Source organism: Bos grunniens, chromosome 4 (assembly GCF_055505025.1).
Source record: "Bos grunniens cultivar Pamir isolate PY7600 chromosome 4, Bosgru_T2T1.0, whole genome shotgun sequence".
Classification (NCBI taxonomy): Eukaryota; Metazoa; Chordata; class Mammalia; order Artiodactyla; family Bovidae; genus Bos; species Bos grunniens.
In genome coordinates, this window is record NC_141168.1 from 82383410 (window position 1) to 82403287 (window position 19878).

At 38.9% G+C, this 19878-nt stretch overlaps 1 protein-coding gene across 5 annotated transcripts in view; it reads right to left on the bottom strand.

The window, feature by feature from the left end:
* Positions 1–2277: 2277 nt before the first annotated feature.
* LOC147374448 (uncharacterized) overlaps positions 2278–19878 on the bottom strand; it is a 103140-nt gene continuing 85539 nt past the window's right edge. For 4 of the 5 annotated variants that reach the window (XR_015162776.1, XR_015162777.1, XR_015162778.1 and 1 more), the window contains 2 exons: positions 15941–16032; positions 2278–2853 (listed from right to left, as the gene is read on the bottom strand). Coding sequence is in view for 2 of the 5 variants with exons in the window: in XM_086397187.1 (XP_086253313.1) it covers positions 2682–2853; positions 15941–16032 (264 nt within the window). In the remaining 3 variants the exon portion in view is untranslated. The remainder of the gene's footprint in view (positions 2854–15940; positions 16033–19878) is intronic. The other variant, XM_086397189.1, reaches the window with a different exon arrangement.

A 19878-nucleotide genomic window follows, 5' to 3' on the forward strand; every position in this document is an offset into this window, starting at 1 on the left:
TTCCTGGCCTTACAGGTCAGCTTTACTATTTGTGGCTTGTGGACTTGAGCTTGTTACTTCAGCTACCCCTCAGTTTCCCCATATCATAAGGTTGTTACTGGGAAGATATAATAAGCACTTGCAGCTGGGAATGTCACATTGTAAGCACTCAATAAATATTAGTAAAGCATTTCTCAAAAAAGTGTATCAGGATTGGCTGATGGACTGCTTCATTTCTTGATTCTCCAAATTTTTTATTTACTGAAGTAGATAAGTATTAGCTGAAGTAGGTTAAGTGATTCAGTGAAGTAGATTAAGTATTGGTTTTTAAAGCAAGAATGAGAGAAAGATGTCAGTTCTATGCTGCTGCTGTTGCTGCTGTTAAGTCGCTTCAGTCGTGTCCAACTCTGTGCGACCCCATAGACGGCAGCCCACCAGCCTCCCCCATCCCCGGGATTCTCCAGGCAAGAATACTGGAGTGGGTTGCCATTTCCTTCTCCAATGCATGAAAGTGAAAAGTGAAAGTGAACTCACTCAGTAGTGTCCGACTCTGCGCGATCCCATGGACTGCAGCCCACCAGGCTCCTCCGTCCATGGGATTTTCCAGGCAAGAGCACTGGAGTGGGTTGCCATTGCCTTCTCCGCAGTTCTATGCTGGAAGTGCTCAGTTGTTAGTAGAGGAAGTAGAAACATAAGTGTGCCCAAACTTTCCAAACAATGTGACTTATGTTAATAGAGAACTTTTACAAAATATTAAGGAATATACAAGAGCCTGCAATAGTTAAAGAAAACTTAATACAGAGGTGATATTTTAAGCTGAGTGAGTCTTACAGGGAAAGCAGAAGTTTTCAATGGAGAAAAGAAAGGAATCCAGAGTGAAGGAAGAAGCAGCATATGTATATTGTTTTCAAGGGCATGCTGACACTAGTAGGAAACGGAAAGTAGCTTTGACTCAGTGGGCAGTTGAGATGCTGTCATCTTGAGAGTCATCATGGTACTCTTGTGGATCAAATTAATTTGCACACAAAACTCCATATGGCGTTTCTTATGCACCAGTCTCTTAAGTATTTTGCTTCCAATCCCACAACTCTATGAGGTTAGTACTGTTGTTGTCATTCCATTTTTACAAATAAGAACAACAAACATAATTATGTTCAATTGCTGTTCTGACAACACACAAATATTGTAGTAAACAGTAGAGCTGGGTCCTGAGCTGGGTCACCTGACTCCATGCTCTTGCCTATAGCAATATGATGCTCATATAGTCATACTTTCTCAACAGAAGCTTGGTGGGATGTTTTAAAAACTATGTTTTTGAAGATATTCATTTTTACACATAAGAATATAGGAAAGAAAGTAATGGTTAGGTCATTTTAAAAAAACAACAAATTTTATGACTTTCATTTCAGAAAAACTAGTCATTTTCTAGAATTATTTATAATTCTGCATAATGAGTTATATTTATATGATTGATTTGCTTACTTTTTATGCTATTCTCATGAATATCTTGATATTTCACAAAAGAAGATATGAGATTTCAGAAATTGTACCCAAAATTAATTATATTGTTGAACTTATTATTAAGACTACCAATAATATATTTCATCACAAAATATTTAATAAAATGGGATTTATAGTCAGCAAAATACCAACACCACTGTGAAATGTAATAAAATATTAGCAAGTGACATGGATATGTATCCTTTTCCTTTCTTAATATGAAGGACTTCTTAATATGAAGGACACAAGCAAAAGCAAATACCAAAACAATGAAGTTAATTAAGTTTCAAATGCTAGGCTCCACTTTTTTCTCTTTCCAAAATAAACACGAAGGTAGACTGACCACCTTAGTCTTTCTCTTCTCTAACAACTTCCTAAAATTTTTTCAGTCTTGGTAATAATTTAGTTTCCCTGCTGTTCTCCCCCTATTCCAGATTGCTGGGCTTTAACAGAGAATATTAGAAAAGTGTGCAGGTAGGACTACCCTGGTGGCTGAGTGGTAAAGAATCTGCCTGTCAGTGTAGAAGGCACGGGTTTGATCCCTCCATCTGGGAAGATCCCACCTGCTCCAGAGCAACTCAGCCTGAGCACCACAACTATTGATCCTGTGCACTAGAGCCTGGGAACCGCAACTACTGAGCCCATGTGCCACGACTGCTGAAGTCGCCCTAGAGCCTGTCCTCTGCAACAAGAGAAGGCACTGCAATGAAAAGCCCACTCATGGCAACCAGAGAGCAGCCCCTCTTTTGCAACTACAGAAAAGCCCAAGTAGGAACAAAGACCCAGCAGAGCCAAAAATCAAATAAATAAATAAATAAAATTTATAAAGGAAAAAAAAGAAGTATTCAGGTAGGGATCACTACAAATGGTGCAGGCTACAGCCTCTCCTGGAGCCTCTATGCAACACTACCTGGTGAGTTTAGATTTTCCATCTTTTTTAAAGCTGTTTCTCACTGAGGTTATTTTCTTCCCTTATTTCTTAAGTTCCACATCTCTCCTCTCACCATCAGAATTCCTGACCAAGAAAATAAGAAGCAAGAAGCTTCGCAACTTCCAATCACTTACCTGCAGATTCTCAATCATCCACAGCCATCCTTGCCTCCGTGGGTGCAGCACTGGTTTCTGGCCCAGGGCTCCACAGTCCATTTTCTCTGGCATGAGCAAGTTTCCTGCCCAGTTCTCCAGGCTCTGTGGTTCACCATTCACTCTGCCTTCTGTGTCCACTTGTAATACCTGGGCACAATCCCCATAATGGTCTGCTTCTCTTCATCATCAAAGAGGTGTGTGTGAATCAGATTTTTTTCCTCTTTTCTGCCCTGTGCATTTAGAATCTTTATCATCACCATATAAAGGTGAATTTGAGGATAAGCTGTTCTGTAAGGAAAGATCAGAGTAATTAGAAGAATCTATAAGAGAGGAAATTATGTCACATGTGACATCCCCTCCCCCATAATTTAAGAAATACAATTTTCTAAAGAAGATCCTAATTCAAATAGAAGAATACAATTCTTACAGAAATCTAAAATTTGGAATTGTGATGTATGCAGGCATTGGAACAGAGTCATTTAAATGTCATCTCTGTAAGAAAAGGATCTAGTTATATATTTATACTAAAGGATACCTCCTCCTATTCTTTTTCACCCAAGGCTTGATTGTACAACTTTTCTTAATTTCTCTGGTACTTTATGAGTACATTTTTAGTAAAAACCACCCAGTGAGTTTCATTTACTTACATTTGAAAGAGGCCTAACTACTAGCATGTGACATAGACACAGAAGAAAAATTAGGGGCAAAAGAAAAGACAAACAATAAGTATAAGAAGAGCTGCTCAGTATCATTAGTCATTGGGTTCCGTGGTGGCTCAGGTGGTAAAGCATCTGCCTACAATGCGGGAGACCCAGGTTCAATCCCTGGGTTGGGAAGATCCTCTGGAGAAGGAAATGGCAACCCACTCCAGTACTCTTGCCTGGATAATCCAATGGACAGAAGAGCATTGTAGGCTACAGTCCATGGGGTCGAATTAGGGAAATGCAAATTAAAACCAAAAAGAAATTGTTACTATACACCACTAGAATATCAAAAATTTTAAAATTGGAAAATACTAAGTATTGGTAAGAATATGAAGTAAATGGAAATTTCATATATTGCTTGTGGAAATATAAAATTGCACAGCCACTCTAGAAGATGGTTCTGTAGTTTCTTGTAAAGTTAAACATACCCTTAGTATGTAATTGAGCAATTTAATTCCTAACTACTTATCCAGGAGAAATGAAAGCACATGCACAACCGAAGGCTGCACACTTGCATTCATAATAACCCCAAACTGCAGACAACTAAATGCCCATCAGTAGGTGAATACAATGAACTCCTGATATATGTATAGAACAAAATGTAATATCATCATGCTAAGCGAAAGAAGCTGTGTACAAAAGCATACGTGCTGTATCATTTCACTTATTTGAAAGTTTAGAAAAGGCAAATTGCCTCAGAAAACAAGGGAGCATTTGCACTAGAAAACAATGAATTAACTTCTAAAGATAAAAAGTAACTTTCTATGGCAATGGATATGTCCTATATCTTGATTGTGATAGTGATTACATGACAATACATATTTGCTCAAAACTCACCAATCTGTCTACTTAGCTAGATCTTATTGCATGTGACTTCTTTCTCAGTAAAGGAAAAAATAGGAAAAGAAAAATGGGAGCACAATTAAGTTATGTCTTTGGATTAATTGCTAAGATGTACTTGCTAGCTTTGCATCATTCCAGCATGAAAATAATTAAAAGATTCGCTTGTAGATGTCTGTGGTTATGTCTTAGTACTTCCAACAACATTTAGTAAAGTCACATTAAACATAGTGATTATTAAATAAATACCCACAAATTAGACTAAGATAAATTTGTTTCCTTTCAACTAGTACAGATAGATATCCTACCTTATGTTATATTGATAAAACTGTTTATCAAGCTATTTGTTAACCAGAATTTTTGCTTTTTGTTGATAATGTTCTAAATACTACCAGCTCATACACTTCAAAAGGAATTCTAAAGGGAATAACAAATCTACCTCTTGGTCTGCATCTGGGAAGGGTAATTTCACAGTTAAGTAGGGAACCCTGGAAAGTTGTATGATTTTCATTGATTTCTACACAATATGTTTATTTTTTTATTAATGAGAATTCTCATTATCAAACATAAAGAGAAACAAGTCTAGGTTTTTCAGTGAAACCCAAATATTACCTCCAGAATAAGATGACCAAATAATTCCCTCAAAGGCAGTTTAAATGAGATTAGAAGTTAATGTTTTTATGAATTGCATATTTGCCAAGATAATTTCAAAACGTTCCTGTGATTTCTATGCATTTTCCTTTAGAGAACATTCTTGGATGAAAATCTAGTTTTTCTGTAACTGAAATTTCTGAGTACCACCTGTAATATAAGACTTTATAAATATTCTATCCTGACTCCTCAAAAGATTTAGTTGAAATTTTACCTATGATGACAGATGGGATAAGGAAGACAGGGCAACAGTCTTTACTCTGCACATATTCTGAGCAGAATGGATTTATGTTCCTATTTTCTACCAAGGACAGAAGATGCTAGGCTTCTATCATAAATCTATTTACATTTGCTGCTGAATGTCTGAGTAGATTTGAAAGAGTCATTCTGTTTCAAAATAGGAAAAACATGGGGTGCTGAAAGAATGTTATCAGTGGTGTGCTAGCAGATGCTTAAAAGCCAACTCTCTGAAAAAAAGAAAGCAGAAACACAAAACCCAACCCTAATTTGTAGCATTTGCTGATATTCTTGATGTAAATACTCCTAACATTTGCAATTTCAAGTCACCAACGTCATGTCAAATGGTTTATAAATTCCTAAAACACCAATGCTTGTGACAGCCATTGCATGCTGACCTCAGAATATAAGTGAATTAAACATTGAAATTTATTTTTAGCAATGAGTTTTAAGCTCATCAATGACCTAATCAAAAAAGAATGACAGTTCCACTTAAAGTGAAAGTAGAAAATGAGCTTTAGCCCTCACCGTACCAAAGAGATGTTACTTTATTACTGCTTTAAACATAGAAGAAAAAATACAAATAATCTTAAGGAAAATGGTGCAAAGTATCTCCTTTTTCATATGGCAGATTGTTTTGGGCGTGGTCTTTCTGAAGGTACCTATATACTTTGAGATCTACATTTAGAAAAATAAATCATGGAATTTAGGAAGTGAATGGAAACAGTCTTTAAGGTGATTGCAGTAGTACATAATTTCTTGGATTAACATCATAATAGTATGTCAAGTGATCAGAATAATTCTTATCTATAGAAAATGCCAGAAGTAAAAGGAAGTTAGTATTCAACTATATCTCTCAAAATGTACTCAATGCATATAAAATTACTATTTATAATACATTTTTAAAATTCCTATAAATCAAAAGGAAAACACAAGATACCCATTGGAGAGAAAAAATTCCAATCATATAATCAGAAAGTTTTCATAAGGCAAATTCTTATTATCATTATTTTACACATAGAAACTGAAATACAGAGAGGTTAAATGATCTGCCTAAGGTCACACAGTTGGTCAGTGGCGGAGCCAGGACTCAATCCAAAGTCCATGCTTTTTGCCATTAATGCCCATTTGACACAGCATCTGAACAAATGATGCTTTTGAATTGTGGTGCTGGAGAAGACTCTTGAGAGTACCTTGGACACCAAGGAGATCAAACCAGTCAATCCTAAAGGAAATCAACTCTGAATATTCATTGGAAGGACTGATGCTGAAGCTGAAGCTCCGATACTCTAGCCACCTGATGTGAAAAGCTTACTCATTAGAAAAGAACCTGATACTGGGGAAGATTGAAGGCCAAAGAGAAGAGGGCAGCAGAGGATGAGATGGCTGGATATTATCACTGACTTGACACAAATTTGAGCAAACTCTAGGAGACAGTGGAGGACAGAGGAACCTGGCATGCTACAGTCCATGGCGTTGCAAACGGTCGAAACAACTTAGAGACTGAACAACAACAAACAGCAACAATATCCCTTTAACATGTATGTTTTAGGATCATCTATGCATCAGTTGTTAGCAGAAAAGACTTGTTCACATTTCCTCAAGTAATCTGGGACTATTAAAAATGGGAATAGTATTTTGCAGCTAAATCTCATTGGGACCTAGAAAAAGCTACCTACCCGATTTTCAGGGAAGAGACAAGAAGTACTACAGCCACACCTCATTGGAAGCTACACCATTTTGAATTCAATACAACTGTGACTTTCACATGATCTTGCCACCTCTAGAGAAAAAGTTCATTGATTTCTAAAACTGTATTCTAGAATCAATTTGACCCCACTTGCACAAAATGTAGAAAAAGAAACTCTGTTGAAGCCAATTAACATTGTTCCTATGTAAGCAGAGCTGTGTGCCAAGTTATCTTCATAAAAGACACTGATTATTAAGCAGAGGGAGGGAGTGGGAGAAATTAGGGCTTCAAGCTTTGGTAACTAGAGGGATATGAGTACCATTCATCACAATAAAAAGTACAGGAGAATGATAAGATGATGATTTCAATGTTGGGAGACCTGAGTTTTAGTGCCCACAAAATACACAGAAGGGGCTACTCATTAGCAAGACAAATTTAATGGTCCATAGGTCAGGTGAGTCCCTTAGACAGGGACCCATCAGGGTACTTGTCATGGTTAAATTAGGATGTCTCTTACTCAAATGATAACTTAGTCTCAAATCCCTCCTTCTTATTTTCTTTTTAAAGCTGTGTTTTAATTAAATATTTAAATTCAATCCCAATGCATTTTTGGGGGTGAAGGTTTTAATTAAAAGTCAGTACACTGTGGTTTTCTCATGTAAATTTGTAGCTTGAAGGCTACCTGGCAAATAAAGAAAGATAAAACAGAAAATGTCTTTGAGGTAAACTCAGCAGAATCATAGATGCAGTTCCTCTGAGTACTGCTGCATTGAAAATCCCTCCAGAGATAGGAAAAAAAAACATTTCTGTCTGCAATGCTGCACATTCCCTAAACTATAGTCTTTTGAAGCAGTCATTAACATCTGCATCCTCAGTGTATAGTGTTTTATGGCCTCACTGTATGTGACAACATTAAACATCGTAAAAAGGGTAATTAGAATAAAAATGGAAAGTTCTATATATCTTTTGAAATACATCAGATGTAGTTTGTCCTTGAAATAGAAAAAGGGCACAGTAATCAAGTTAGCTTTTCTCCCTTCTAAAATATGTACATGGATAGAATAAAGAAGTCTCTACATTGCTAAAAGATACAAATAATAAGTCATTTGAAAATGCTAAAAATATGAAAATTCAGTGCTTTTTAAAATCCTTAATTGAAGAATTTAAAAAAATACTTTTATTTACTTATTAATGTATTTTTTGCTGCCCTGGGTCTTTGTTGCTGTGCATGCTTCTCTCTAGTTGCAGAGAGCGAGGGCTACTCTCTAGTTGCGGTGCCTGGACTTCTCATTGTGGTGGCTTCTCTCTTGTTGTGGAGCGTGGGCTCTAGGGTGTGTGGGCTTCAGCAGTTGAAGCATAAGGGATCAATAGTTGTGGCTTCTGGGCTCTAGAGCACAGGGTCAGTAGCTGTGGAACTCAGGCTTAGCTGCTCTGTGGCATGTTCGATCTCCTCAGATCAGGGCTCAAACTGGTGTCTGCTGCATTGGCAGATGGATTCTTTACCACTGAGCTACCAGGGAAGACTGAAAGAATGTTTTTAAGGTAATGACTATCTTAGCAAAAGAAAAGATACCCAATTCTGTTAGGGGAAGCACTCTGATTGAAACCGCCCACCCTGGCCAGGCACCATAGTAACCATTTGCATGAGTTGTTTTATGACTGGCGATCCTGATAAGGAATACGGAACTAATAAGCCACCACCAACCGGAAGAGTTTAGGAAAGGTCTAAAGGAGACACCGCGTGTCCGTCCACTTCCCAGAATCCCTCTCGCTAGCATCCGTCTTGGCTGAGTGATGCGTGCGCTACCAGGAAAGACTGAATTAGAATGATTGGCCAAAGACCACCCAGAAACTAATCCCATCACCATAAAACCCGAGACTACAAGCCACACTGCAGAGCAGTTTTCCTGGGTTCCCTTACCCTACTGCTCTCCACCCGGGTGTCCTTTCCCAATAAAATCTCTTGCTTTATCAGTGTATGTGTCTCCTTGGACAATTCATTTTTGAGTGTTAGACAAGGGCCCAGTTTCGGGTCCTGGAAGGGGTCCACCTTCCTGCAACAATTCCATAGAGAGAATAATTGAAAATTATAAAGTCAAAAATTTAGTAACAATTGTTTCACTATACATTCTCCTCCAGGACCATTAACAGGGAAGCAAATAATGCTTTTTAAATTGTTTAAAATAAGAAATTCATTTTCTACATGGTCTCTAGTAAATTTTTCTATCAACTAACTATATACTAAATAGTGTAAGAGTTTCATAGGAATATTGAATATGAAATATAAATTTTGGGGAAATGGTTATCAACTGTGACTCAACTGAATATAAAGTGATCCCTCTGCTCTAGCAATGGGAGATGGAGGTTTAATTTAAAAGATCATTCTTATTTTGATCAGGATAAATGCACGCTTTAGCTTTGAGTTTAGGGAGAGCTTAACTGGTACATGTTGATTACGCTCGGGGCTGATTTCAACTACATGCTCTAAACAACCTCCACTAGAAAACTACTACACAGTTAAATGCATGCACTATTTATAAATAGCTTTGTATAAAATACTTAAAAATGTATTATAAAGATTAAATTTTAATTACTTTTAATTAAATTTTAATGCTTGTAAACATTAAAAATCCCATTAAAAAATTAAATATATTTCTGATAAATAGGCTAGTTATTGTGAGAAATACTTCCAAAACAGTTCAAATATTCACGTTAGAGACAATTTGGGGGCTTCCCTGGTGGTTCAGTGGTAAAGAATCTGCCTGCAATGCAGGAGATTTGGGTTTGATTCCTGGGTCAGGAAGATCCCCTGGAGAAGGAAATAGCAACCCATTCCAGTATCCTTGTCTGGGAAATTCCAGGGACAGAGGAGCTTGCCAGGCTACAGTCCATGGGGTTACAAAAGAGTCGGACACAATTTAGCGCCTAAACAACAGAGACGACTAATTCTCTAAGGTACTTGGAGATTCAAAGCCGTGATTTCCATTGAGAATTAATTCACATTCTGCTTTAGGAAACAAGATGTCTTTCACTTCTCCATCATTCAGTGTTAAGTATTTAGTCACAATTTTAGCCTCAAGCCTCTATGGGGATTAAGGAGCAGGCACCGGAAAAGATTGACAAGGCTAAATTGAAAGATGGACAAAGTCCTGCTTTAGAAACTTTTTTTAAGCACTGAATTTAAATTTGTAACCAGCATCATATTTTTATATCAGTGAAATAAAATTTATATATTATGGCAAGACAAGAAAAATATAAACAAAATTTTTTCTGCCCCTTTGGGTCTTGTCCCTCCTCTTTAGTGTGTATTGTGTATTTGCATTAACCAGACCTCCTTAGGAGATAACATTCCTTCTCAGTCTTGTAAAGATGACCCACTACTGCCTTTGTATATGCAGATCTGGATTGTGTAAACTATCACTATGTCATTTGACAGCAACCCTATGTCTCAGAAATTATATATATATAACTGTGCTTTGACCTCAGAGCTTTCTTTAAAAGAAAATTGTATTAAGGCATAGGTTTAGGTGTATAGCAAAGCAATTCAGTTATACATACACATATGTTACATATGTTAGGTTTTTATAGTATATTAGATTCTTTTCCATTAGATTATTACAAGATACTGAATATAGTCCCTTGTGCCATACAGGAGGTCCTTGTCTATTTATTTTATATATAATAGTGTGTATTATTATAGTATATATAATAGTGTGTTAATCCCAAATTCTGAATTTATCCCTGCCACCTTTTTCCCTTTAGTAACTTTAGGTTTTATGTCTGTGTGTCTATTTCTGCTTTATAAATAAATTCATTTGTATCTTTTTTTTTTTTAGATTCCACATATAAGTGATACCATATATTTGTCTTTCTCTGTCTGACTTAGCTCAGTCAGTATGATAATCTCTCGGTCTATCCATATTGCTGCAAATGGAATTATTTCATTCTTCTCTATGGCTGAGTAATAGTCCACTTCATGTAAGTACCACATCTTTATTCATTCCTCTGTCAATGGACATTTATGTTGCTTCTATGTCTTGGCTAAGTATTTGTAAAGAGTGCTTCTAAATACATTGAGGTGCATATGTCTTCAAATTATAGTTTTCTCCAGATATATACCCAGAAGTGGGATCTCTGGATCATATGATAATTTCAGTGTTGTTTTTTCTTTAAGGAAACTCTATGAAAAAAAGTGAAAGTGTTAGTCACTCAGTCATGTCTGACTTTTTGTAATCTCATGGACTGTAATCTGCTAGGCTCCTCTGTCTATGGAGTTCTTCAGGCAAGAATACTGGAGTGTATAGCCATTCTCTTCTCCAGGGGATCTTCCTGACCCAGGGATCGAACCCAGGTCTCCTGCATTGCAAGTGGATTCTTTACTGTCTGAGCCACCAGGAAGCCGAGGGAACCTCTATACTGTTCACCATACTGGCTGCAACAATTTGCATTCTCACCAACAGTGTAGAAGGGTGTCCTTTTTTCCCACACCCTCTCCAGCATTTATTACTTGTAGACTTTTTGCTGATAGACATTCTAAATGCTTTGAAGAGGTATCTCATTGTAGCTTTCACTTGCATTTCTCTAGTAATTAGTATGTTGAGGATCTTGCATGTGCCTATAGGCCATGTGTATGTCTCCTTTGGGAAAATGTGTACTTAGGTCTTCTACTCACTTTTTGATTGGATTGTTTGTTTTTTTGATATTGAACTGTGTAAGTTGTTTATATATTTCGGAAATTAAACCCCTGGTAGTTGTATCATTTGCAAGAATTTTCTCCCATTCTGTAAGTTGTCTTTTTGTTTTGTTCATTGTTTCTTTTGCTGTGCAAAGCTTTTAAGTTTATTTCTATACACTAAAAATGAAATATCAGAAAGAAAACTTAAGAAAACAATCCCATTTACTATTGCATGAAAAAGAATAAAATATCTAGAAATAAACCTACCTAAGAAGGTAAAAGACATGTACTTTGAACCTAGAGGATACTGATGATAGAAATTGAAGCCCACACACAGATGGAAGGATAAACCATGCTCTTAAATAGGAAGAACCAATACTGTTAAAATGACCATATGACCCAAGGCAGTCTATAGATTCAATGCAATCCCTATCAAATTACCAACACCATTTTTCACAGAACTAGAACAAATAACTTAAAAATTTGTATGGAAACATAAAAGACCCTGAACAATCTTGAGAGAGAAAAATAGAGCTGGAGGAATTGGGCTCCCTGACTCCAGATTATACTACGAGATTACAGTCATGAAAACAGTATGAAACTGGCACAAAAGCAAACTCATAGATCAATGGAACAGAATAGAAAGCCCAGAAACAAAACTACACACTTATGGCCAAATAATCTATGACTAAGGAGGCTGCTGCTGCTGCTAAGTCGCTTCAGTCGTGTTCGACTCTGTGCGACCCCATGGACTGCAGCCCACCAGACTCCTCCATCCATGGGATTTTCCAGCCAAGAGTAGTGGAGTGGGTTGCCATTGCCTTCTCCAATGACTAAGGAGGCAAGAATATGCAATGGAGAAAACTTATTCTTCAATAAGTAGTGCTGGGAAAACTGGACAGCTACATGTAAAAAAATGAAATTAGAACATTCTCTAACAGCATATACAAAATATATTAATATAAAAACATATTAAATACCTAAATGTGCCATGCCAAGTAGCTTCAGTCATTTCCAACTCTTTGCAACCCCATGGACTGTAGCTCATCAGGCTGCTCTGTCCGTGGGATTCTCCAGGCAAGAATACTGGAGTGGGTTACCGTTTCCTTCTCCAGGGGTACTTCCCAATGCAGGGATTGAACACAAGTCTCCTGCATTGCAGGCAGATTCTTTACCATCTGAGCCACCAGAGAAGCGCCAAATGTAAGAAGACCTAAACGTAAGATGGGATACTATAGAAGTCCTAGAGGAAAACATACTCAGAACACTCTGACATAAATCTCAACATCTTTTTTTATCTGTCTCCTATAGCAATGGAAACAGAAGCAAAAATAAATAAATGGGCCCTAATTAACCTTAAAAGCTTCTGCACAATAAAGGAAACCATAAACATAATGAAAGACAACTTCAGAGTTTTCTGAAGGCTCTCTTTCAGGTTATAATCTTCAAGTTGGCTTGGATAAAATTTTCCATTCCTTTCTTCAAACTATGGATTAAACTTTTTCATTGACAATATAAAAACCACCTTGAAGGTTAAAGAATAAAAAAGAAATTTAAAGTTTAATATTCATTCAGAAGAAGCCCTTAAACACACCTGCTTGATGCATGTTCAGTTCAGTTCTATTCAGTCGCTCAGTCGTGTCCGACTCTTTTGCGACCCCATGAATTGCAGCACGCCAGGCCTCCCTGTCCATCACTAACTCCCAGAGTTCATTCTGAAGAAAATTTGCAAAGATCCTTGCCAGGAGCCGGCATATTGCATATTGAGTGCATATTGCATATTGAGTGCAGCACTTTCCACAGCATCATCTTTCAGGATCTGGAATAGCTCAACTGGAATTCTATCACTGCCGGTAGCCAGCGTGAGGAACTCCGCCCATGACAAAGGTCATGAGGAAGGAGGCTCAGCATACGCAAAGGCGGGATCGAGCTTCAGGAGTCCCCCTGGAAATTCTCGAGCATATACCCCCAAAACCAGAGTCTGCCTACTTTCTGCTTTGTGCTTTCACCTACACCTCTGACTTTACGGGGGGCTGTCCCCCACTACCTCTCTGAAAAAAGAGTTAGCTTACAGCTCCAGTTAATAATTCCTGGGTGTGACAGTGTTTAACCTACAAACTCCTTTGGAAATCCTCTAGCCTGCCTGAATAGGATTTTCCGGCCACATGTGATTGTTCAGAGCCTCCCAACTGTGAGAGGCAGGAGATGTTCTAAACTGTCTAAATACAGATTCCTTTGAGCAGTTAAAAGATTGATTAGAAATTGTATTGGTGAAGGGATTTTCACTTGTTGGGCCAATGTTTGCTGCTAAGTCTCCATATCCCTTACCTGCTGTGTCCCTGGCAGTGTATTGATTAATATAATTGGTGTAAGTAGTAGCTTTAATGTTTGTAACCTGGGACCCTTGAGTTAATTCTTTTTCTTGTTATAGCCCACCACGCCTTTGCTCTGTAGGAACGCAACTTTATCTAATGCTTTTGGAGGGTGGCTCCTGACCAATCACCTTTAGAGAAAAATAAGTTTTCTGAAGAAAAGGTCTTAAAATGTTAACAGGCCTCCGGGCCAGAAGATGATGCAAATCACCTAAGCTTTTGCATATGATAAGTTTGCAGGAAGAAAGCCTGGTTTGCTGCAAGACTCTACCCCTTCCCCCATTATCCTCTATGCATAACTTAAGGTATAAAAACTACTTTGAAAAATAAAGTGCGGGCCTTGTTCACCGAAACTTGGTCTCCCCATGTCGTTCTTTCTCTTACCTTCTGGCTGAATTATTCAGCCTCTTTTCTCCACTGAATTTCCTCACTGAGCTATCCTTATTTCAGCCTCTTTTCTTCACTGAATTTTACTGAGCTATCCTCATTCTATTACTCTTTATATCCTTAATTAACGTTTAATTAAGCAGTTGTTTCCTGATCTTCCCCTACGCCGTCTCTCCTTCGAATACCCTGGATCAGCCGGGGCTGGTCCCCGGCAGATCCTTACAAAGGCTTCCTTTTAGAAATCCAGACAGAGCCTAGCCATTCAGTTGATGACTGGGGGCTGTACTTCCTGGTATGATTTCCTTGTTACTACGAGTATCTCTGTCTTTGGTGTGTCTTTCAGATATTCCACGGAGACTTGTTTATTCAAAGTGTGGGCCAAAGACCAATAGTTTTGAGAATCACTTGAAAAACTTGTTAGAAATGCAAAATCTAAGGCCCCGCTCAAGGCCTAATGGACAAGAATCTGCATTTTTACCAAGATCTCTAGGTGATTTATTTGCACTGAGAAGCACTGTTTTAAGCTCTTAAGGGGCTCACCAGCCACCTCCTTCTCATTGCCCTTTCTTTTTGAAATCAACTATTTCTGAAAGTATTATTTCACTCCTCTACTAAAATTACTGAGTTCCAGTTTCCCTTCTGTGCATGTGGTTTTTTAAAATTAATTTTTAGTTTTTGCTGGTGCTGCTCAATCGTTTTCTCTTTGTGGCAAGCGTGGGCTACTCCTCACTGTGGTGTGTGTGCTTCTCACTGAGGTGGCTTCTCCTAATTTGGAGCACAAGCTCTGGAGAGTGGATTAAGCAGTTGTTGCATGGGCTTAGTTGCCTCTTGGCATGGGGGAACTTCCTAGCCCAGGAAGTGGATTGAAAGGCAGATTCTTAACCACTGGACCACCAGGGAAGCCCACCTTCTGTGTTTTAAAATTTTCCTTCTAAGTTGCTGTGTTTAAGTTTCTTCTCCTGGGGAGTAGGAAGGATGATATCAAGTAGGAAGGATGATATCAAGGTACCTTGGAAGGGGCCGAAATGACCTTGGGTTCCTTGGACTCTCAAGTTCCAATTAATGTTTTTTCTCAAGTATCTATAATAGTAAACATATCTTGGACTTTGAGAATTATTTTCCTTCTGAAACCCCCAGTTTGTCTATCAGTTCAGTTCAGTCGCTCAGTCGTGTCCGACTCTCTGCGACCCCATGAATCATAGCACGCCAGGCCTCCCTGTCCATCACCAACTCCCGGAGTTCACTCAAACTCATGTCCATCAAGTCGGTGATGCCATCCAGCCATCTCATCCTCTGTCGTCCCCTTCTCCTCCTGCCCCCAATCCTTCCCAGCATCAGGGTCTTTAACAATGAGTCAACTCTTCACATGGGGTGGCCAAACTATTGGAGTTTCAGCTTTAGCATCAGTCCTTCCAATGAACACCCAGGACTGATTTCCTTCAGAATGGACCAGTTGGATCTCCTTGCAGTCCAAGGGACTCTCAAGAGTCTTCTCCAACACCACAGTTCAAAAGCATCGATTCTTTGGTGCTCAGCTTTCTTCACAGTCCAACTCTTACATCCATACATGACCACTGGAAAAACCATAGCCTTGACTAGATGGACCTTTGTTGGCAAAGTAATGTCTCTGCTATATTAGACATGATATTCCCATCTTGCACATAACTTAGACCCTATTTTACTAAAAGAGAATTTCCACCTGACCCTACCCACAAAGATGTAAGAGACATGGGTTTGAATCCTGGGTCAGGAATATCCCTTGGAGGAGGGCATGGCAATCTACTCCAAAGAGGAGTCTTCTGAAGGAGTGGTTACTTACATGATGAATTTCTTCAAATGCTTCCTTTTCTGGCATGTTTCTTCCAGTTTCATCATATTAAACTGTAGAAAATCCCTCTTGAATACAGTAACCTGTAATTATGAAAACAAATTGAGTTTTAATGACTTACTGCCTAAGAGAACACCTTATACTGACAATTCAAAATGGCAGCTCATTAGGAGAATGAGAGCAAGTTTGTATCACTTATTGCATTGAACACTGAAGTTCTTAGGGCAGGATATCAGAAGCAGAGTGTGGATTGGCTAATTTCTTAACAGGAGAATGGATGGAAGTGAGGTGAAATTCTAAGGCAAGAAAAACTGTCACGAGAGTCATTAGACACTGTGCAGGTGTAATCTCAAAATTGATGAGAGAGGTAATTCCCTTTCTCAGGAAGATGGAGAAGAAAGGCAATTAAACTAAAATGTTACACTTTTCACAAATTCAAATTTCTCTTCTGCAATTATTTTTTGTATGAATTATACTTCAACAGAACTTCACAAGCACAAGACAAAATACCAAATGAAAAGGCACCTTGCCCTCAACAACTAAAAGCTTTGTTAAATCAGTTCTATCCCTGAACTATGTGTTCGTGAAAACAACTGTTTTCTCATAACTGAAATATTTCAGAATAGGAAGTAGCTGTATAAATCCTTCATTTAATGGATGTGAAAAAAAGAAATAAACTTTCTATTGACTATTGTGAATCCATTTGCTTATTCTTTCCTTTGTCTACTAATGACTACAAGTTAGTATTCACGATGCCCAGCTCTGAGTTTTCCATAGTGTCCAGCAAAAAACAGACTCAGCCTGTGTTTTCCTGTAACATCATTTCATGAGTGAGACACACACAAGTCAGACAGTCATACAATTGGATGTATAATTACAAACTGTGACAGTGCTGCGCTTTACTGGATCCTGTGATACTGGAAAACAGCATCGGTTAAAGAAATCCCTGACTCCTTCGTCTAGGAAACTGCTTAGTGCAGAGAATCATACTTCCTCAGATGATTCTGATAAGATTCATGGATGTACTCCAGTGTTTACCCACATCAAAGCCAAATATAGATGCTCCAAATTCCTATTCTTTGCCTCAGAAATGATTAGCTGAACTGCTTGTCCCCACTGATGAATGGGAACAAAATGATTGTTAAACCTGTTTCAGCTTCTTTTCTTCCTTCATGCACCTCAACTTTGACCCATCGTCAGCCTCAGGCAGCATACAACTGTCTTAAGTATCCACTGGCCCAAAGGCAAACATTCTTTGATGTGCTATCCAACCAAGTCACCTTTCCACTCTGCTTCCCCACACCGCTTCTTTCCAGCCTTGTCTCTTGCAAGTGTGCTAAGTTGCTTCAATCATGTGCCACTTTTTGAGACTCTAAGGACTGTGGCCTGCCAGGCTCTTCTGTCCCTGGGGGCTCTCCAGGCAAGAATACTGAAGTGGGTTGCCACACCCTCCTGCAAGGGATCTTCCCAACCCAGGGATCAAATCCACGTCTCTTATGTCTCCTGCACTGGCAGGTGCGTTCTTCACCATTAGTGCTACCTGGGAAGCCCTGTTCCCTCTTCATTGTAAAACAAAGACCCTTTTTGCCTAACCCTAGAGAAGCTAGGCTTCAACAGTATGTGAACTGAGAACTTCCAGAGGTAGAAACTGGATTTAGAAAAGGCAGAGGAATCAGAAATCAAATTAACAACATCCACTGGATCACAGAAAAAAGAAAGGAATTTCAAAAAAAAAACATCTACTCTGCTTCACTGACTATGCTAAAGCCTTTGACTGCATGAAAGTGAAAGTGCTGGTCATTCAGTCAGGTCTGACTCTTTGTGACCCTAGCCCACCAGGCTCCTCTGTCCATGAGGATTCTCCAGGCAAGGATACTGGAGTGAGTTGCCATTCCCTTCTCCAGGGGATCTTCCTGACCCAGGGATAGAAACTGGGTCTCCTGCATTGCAGGTGAATTCTTTACCCTCTGAGCCACCAGTGACTGTGTGGATCACAACAAACACCTGTAGAAAATTCTTAAAAACATGGGAATACCAGATCATGCTACCTGGCTGCTGCGAAACCTGTATGCAGGTCAGGAAGCAACAGTTAGAGTTGGCCATGGAACAACAGACTGGTTCAAAATTGGAAAAGGAGTATGACAAGGCTGTATACTGTCACCCTGTTTATTTAACTTCTATGTAGAGTACATAACGCGAAACGCTGGGCTGGATGAAGCACAAACTGGAATCAAGATTTCCAGGAGAAACATCAATAACCTCAGACATGCAGATGACACCACCCTTACGGCAGAAAGTGAAGAACTAAAGAGCCTCTTGATGAGGGTGAAAGAGGAGAGCAAAAAAGCCAGCTTAAAACTCAATATTAAAAAAACTAAGACCATGGCATCCAGTCCCATCACTTCATGGCAAATAGATGGAGAAAAAGTTGAAACAGTGACAGATTTTATTTTCTAGGGCTTCAGAATCACTGCGAACAGTGACTGCAGCCACGAAATTAAAAGATGCTTACTCCTTGGAAGAAAAGAAGGACAAACCTAGACAGTCTATTAAAAAGCAAAAACATCACTTTGCTGACAAAGGTCCACACAGTCAAACCTATTTCTAGTAGTACGGCTTTTTCCAGTAGTCATGTATGGATGTAAGAGTTAGATCATAAAGAAGGCTGAGTGTCAAAGAATAGATACTTTTCAAACGGTGGTGCTGGAGAAGACTCTTGAGAGTCCCTTGGACTGCAAGGAGATCCAACCAATTAATCCTAAAGGAAATCTACCTTGAATATTTATTGCAAGGACTGATGCTGAAGCGGAAGCTCCAATACTTTGGCCACCTGATGTGAAGAACTGACTCATTGGAAAAGACCCTGATGCTGGGAATGATTGAGGGCAGGAGGAGAACAGGACAACAGAGGATGAGATTGTTGGATGGCATCACCGACTCAATGGACATGAGTTTGAGCAAACTCCAGGAGATAGTGAAGGAAAGGAAAACCTGGTGTGCTGCAGTCCATGGGGTTACAAAGAGTCGGACATGCCTTAGTGACTGAACAACAGTATGTTGTATATTAGCCATTCACCGTTGAGTAAATTCCATTGTATGATTTTGGCACAGTCCAACTGAAATGTATCCAGTTTTTTGTTATGAATAAAGATGCTATAAACATTTTTTTCTTGGCCATGCTGCACGGCTTGCACAGTCTTAGTTCCTAATCAGAGACTGAATTAAACCTGGATCACTGCAATAAAAAAGCACCAAGTCTTAGCCACTGGAGTGCCAGAGAATTCCCTGAACAGTTTTGCATAAGACTTTTTGTGAATATGTTTTTGCTTGTGGGTTATGGGTTAAATCTAGGTTAATTACCATTACTATATAAGAATTAGCCAGAGCATTTTTAAAGTAGCTATGACATGGATTATCACGATGGTGTGGTCACTCACCCAGAGCCAGACATTCTGGAGTGTGAAGTCAAGTGGGCTTTAGGAAGCACTGATGCCAATGAAGTTAGTGGAGGTGATGGAATTCCGGCAGAGCTATTTAAAAATCCTAAAAAATTATGCTGTTAAAGTGCTGTACTCAATATGTCACCAATTTGGGAAACCCAGCAGTTGCCACAGGACTGGAAAAGCTCAATCCTCATCCCAGTTCCCAAGAAGGGCAGTATTAAAACATTGGATGGTTGCTTCTTGGCAGGAAAGCTATGACAAACCTAGACAGTGTGTTAAAGAGCAAAGACGCCACTTTGCCAACAAAGGTCCATATAGTCAAGGCTTTGGTCTTCCCAGTGGCTGTGTACAGATGTGAGAGCTGGACCATAAAGAAAGCAAAGCACTGAAGAATTAATGCTTTTGAACTGTGGTAGTGGAGAAGACTCTTGAGAGTCTCTTGGACAGCAAGGAGATCAAACCAGTCAATCTTAAGGGAAATCAACC